We start from the raw sequence: 4,513 nt of genomic DNA, 5'->3' as shown, positions 1-4,513 counted from the left end.
GACACGAAACAAAAACCTCTATGTAGGTCTCACTCAGGACTACCACTGGACAAAAGTATTGGGACACCTAGGACTAGCACCTGCCAAAATGCGGACCCGACCAACGCTGCTTGCAGCTTTAATTTACTGTTGTAGTCATTCCCAGCTGAATATCAGGTCCCACCCGCCTCTCACAGCATCTTCCCCATCTGAATCGCTTCCACTGCCCTCTAGTCCTTCACTCTCACTTTCCTCATCCGCAAATCTTTCACCCTGGCTCAAATTAATGGGGTAATCGTCGCTTTTTTCTAGCATTTATTTACATAAATGTAAAGAAAACAAACATGGGTGTTCTTGTCTTACATAAATAAGGATTGTGAATAGAGATGTCCGATAATATCGGTCTGCCGATATTATCGGCCGATAAATGCGTTCAAATGTAATATCGGAAATTATCGGTATCGGTTTTTTATTATCGGTATCGTTTTTTATTTTATTTTTTTTAATTTTTATTTTATTAAATCAACATAAAAAACACAAGACACACTTACAATTAGTGCACCAACCCAAAAAACCTCCCTCCCCCTATTTCTTTCTGTTATCAATATTCTGGTTCCTACATTATATATCAATATATATCAATACAGTCTGCAAGGGATACAGTCCGTAAGCACACATGATTGTGCGTGCTGCTGCTCCACTAATAGTACTAACCTTTAACAGTTAATTTTACTCATTTTCATTCATTACTAGTTTCTATGTAACTGTTTTTATATTGTTTTACTTTCTTTTTTATTCAAGAAACTGTTTTTAATTTATTCATCTTATTTTATTTTATAATTTTTTTTTAAAAGTACCTTATCTTCACCATACCTGGTTGTCCAAATTAGGCATAATAATGTGTTAATTCCACGACTGTATATATCGGTTGATATCGGTATCGGTTGATATCGGTATCGGTAATTAAAGAGTTGGACAATATCGGCATATCGGCAAAAAGCCATTATCGGACATCCCTAATTGTGAATGATTGGCAAAATGCTAAAAAAAAAAAAGTGCAGTTCCTCTTCAAGTCTGGCAGGTAGAAGATGGACGGAGGACTACCACGCCAAAGTGTATTTAGTTGACAACCACGAAGGGCTCCACGGACTGGATGTCAGTTCTCTTGGTGAGCGCCTGTCTGGCGATGAAGAGCGCCTGCACGTCCTTAAGATGGCGCGACTCCCCGGTGAGGGTGCGACTCTTCTGCGAGGAGTCCTTGCTGGGCTGCGGCAAAGCTTGCCTCGGCCCCAAGGGCTCCTCATTCTCGGGCCAGGCGTCCCTGCGGCACGGAGCGCCGGCCGCCGCCGCCGCCGCCGGCCGGCGCTCCAGCTCCAGCTCCAGCGCCAGCTCCGCCGTCACTCTCCGGCGCCGCCTGCACACGCTCAGCAGGAGGCGGAGCTCCTGGCGGAAGTTGGGGTTGAGGCAGCAGTAGATGAAGGGGTTGTAGCAGGTGGAGCTCATGGCCAGCCAGTGGAAACAGAAGTAGAGCACGTTGGAGGAGTGGATGGCCTGGCTGGAGAGCAGCACCACGTAGCAGTTGAGCGGGAACCAGCAGACGGCGAACACCACCACCACCATCAGCAGCATGGCCACCGTGCGGTGACGCCGCCGCTTCTGGTTGGCGTGCTGCGCCGTGGTGGCGTCGCCGATGGCCTTGTGGCGCCACAGGCGGCGGGCCACCGTGGTGTAGGACACGGTGATGATGAGGAGGGGCAGCATGTAGAGGAGGATGAAGGTGAGCAGGTCGATGTACTTCCAGGAGACGTCCGAGGGCTCAGGGAAGTCTGGGATGCACAGACTGCGCTCCCTCTCCTGGCTGGGAGGAGCAAGGACATCACATTACCATATATATATATATATATATATATATATATATATATATATATATATATATATATATATATATATATATATATATATATATATATATATATGTATGTGTGGGAAAAAATCACAAGACTATTTCATCTCTACAGGCCTGTTTCATGATGGGTTTCCTCAATCCTCAGGGAAAAAAAAAAAAATCTCCTGAGGATTGAGGAAACCCCTCATGAAACAGGCCTGTAGAGATGAAATAGTCTTGTGATTTTTTTCCCACACATACATATTACGCTCTACCACGGTATCGAGCACTATTTTTTGGATAATCTAATTAAGACATATATATATATGTATATATATATATATATATATATATATATATATATATATATATATATATATATATATATATATATATATATATATATATATATATATATATATACATATATATATATATATATATATATATATATATATATATATATATATATATATATATATATATATATATATATATATATATATATATAACTTATATTCAATTGAATAGACTGCAAAGACAAGATATTTCATGTTCACATTGAGAAACTTTGTTATTTTCTTTGCAAATAATCATGAACTTAGAATGTAATGGCAGCAACACATTGCAAAAAAGGCGTTTTGACCAGTGTGTTACATGGCCTTTCCTTTTAACAACACTCAGTAAAGGTTTGGGAAGTGAGGAGACACATTTTTGAAGTGGAATTCTTTCCCATTCTTGCTTGATGTACAGCTTAAGTTGTTCAACAGTCTCCCTTCTCATATTTTAGCCTTCACACATTTGCAATGTCTGGACTACGGGCAGGCCAGTCTAGTACCCGCACTCTTTTACTACGAAGCCACGCTGTTGTAACTCCTGGCTTGGCGTCGTCTTGCTGAAATAAGCAGGGGCTTCCATGGTGACGTTGCTTGGATGGCAACATATGTTGCTCCAAAAGCTGTATGTACCTTTCAGCATTAATGGTGCCTTCACAGATGTGTAAGTTACCCATGTCTTGGCCACTAATACAGTGGTCCCCAACCACCGGGCCGCGGCCCGGTACCCGTCCGCGGCCCGGTACCCGTCCGCGGACCGATTGGTACCGGGCCGCACAAGAATTAAAAAAAAAATTTTTTTTTATTTTTTTATTTTTTTATTTTTTTAAATGAAATCAACATAAAAAACACAATATATACATTCTATATCAATATAGATCAATACAGCCTGCAGGGATACAGTCCGTAAGCACACATGATTTTATTTATTTATGTAAAAAAAAAAAAAAAAAAAAAAAAAAATTTTTTTTTTTTTTTAATACACCCCCCCCCCTTCCCCCACCGGACCGTGGGACAAATTTTCAAGCGTTGACCGGTCTGCAGCTACAAATAGGTTGGGGACCACTGCACTAATACACCCCCATACCATCACACATGCTGCCTTTTACACTTTCACCGGAGAACAGTCCGGATGGTTCTTTTCCTCTTTGACATCCACAGTTTCCAAAAACAATTTCAAATGTGGACTCGTCAGACCACAGAACACTTTTCCACTTTGCATCAGTCCATCTTAGATGAGCTCAGGCCCAGCGAAGCTGGTGGTGTTTCTGGGTGTTGTTGATAAATAGCTTTGGCTTTGCATAGTAGAGTTTTAACTTGCACTTACAGATGTAGCGACCAACTGTAGTTACTGACAGTGGTTTTCTGAAGTGTTCCTGAGGCCATGTGGTGATATCCTTTACACACTGATGTCTCTTTTTGATGCCCGAGGGATCCAAGGTGTGTAATATCATGGCTTATGTGCAGTGATTTCTCCACATTCTCTGCACCTTTTGATGATATTACGGAGCGTAGATGGTGAAATCCCTCAATTCCTTGTTGAGAAATGTTGTTGTTCAACAATTTGCTCAGGCATTTGTGGACAAAGTGGTGACCCTCGCCCCGTCCTTGTTTGTGAACGACTGAGCATTTCATGGGAGCTGCTTTTATACCCAATCATGGCACCCACCTGTTCCCAATTAGCCTGTTCACCTGTGGGATGTTCCAAATAAGAGCATTGCTCAACTTTCTCACTCTTTTTTGCCACTTGTGCCAGCTTTTCCGACACATGTCGCAGGCATCAAATTCCAAATGAGCTAATAATTGCAACAAATAGCAAAGTTTGTCAATGTGAACATGAAATATGTTGTCTTTGCAGTCTATTCAATTGAATATAAGTTGAAAAGGATTTGTTGTATTCTCTTTTTATTGAGCATTTACACAACGTGACAACTTCACTGCTTTTTGGCTTTGTAGTTTGCACACATCATACAGACACTAAAGTGGGGACAGTTTGACTCTTGAACAGATGACATATGTGGATGGGTTTTGTAAGGGACAACTAGTTCTGAGTGTAAAACTGATGGCCGCCTTTACCAAGCCTGCCATCGCCATGGTGACCCTGAGGAGACTCTCAAGAGACTTCATATGTGCTGATATTATTGACAATGATTCATCAGCTGAGCACACACTGACATTTTTGATGTCAGCACTCGTGTGTGTGTGTGTGTGTGTGTGTGTGTGTGTGTGTGTGTGTGTGTGTGTGTGTGTGTGTGTGTGTGTCTTTACCTGAAAGTGAAGGTGACGAGTTTTTGGTAGATGGCGTGTGGGAGGG

At 41.8% G+C, this 4,513-nt stretch overlaps 1 protein-coding gene across 1 annotated transcript in view; it reads right to left on the bottom strand.

Moving 5' to 3' along the window:
• Positions 1–416: 416 nt before the first annotated feature.
• LOC133633451 (G-protein coupled receptor 83-like) overlaps positions 417–4,513 on the bottom strand; it is a 23,485-nt gene continuing 19,388 nt past the window's right edge. Inside the window, exons 3-4 of the mRNA XM_062025979.1 lie at positions 4,468–4,513; positions 417–1,837 (exon numbers count right to left, since the gene is read on the bottom strand). The exon at positions 4,468–4,513 is cut by the window's right edge and continues 88 nt beyond it. Coding sequence (XP_061881963.1) covers positions 1,099–1,837; positions 4,468–4,513 — 785 coding nt within the window. The 3' untranslated portion in view covers positions 417–1,098. The remainder of the gene's footprint in view (positions 1,838–4,467) is intronic.

The sequence above is a fragment of the Entelurus aequoreus genome, linkage group LG18, assembly GCF_033978785.1.
Source record: "Entelurus aequoreus isolate RoL-2023_Sb linkage group LG18, RoL_Eaeq_v1.1, whole genome shotgun sequence".
In the NCBI taxonomy this organism is placed as follows: domain Eukaryota; kingdom Metazoa; phylum Chordata; class Actinopteri; order Syngnathiformes; family Syngnathidae; genus Entelurus; species Entelurus aequoreus.
Note: the sequence above shows the minus strand (reverse complement) of the source record. Positions and strands in the feature narration are given on the sequence as shown.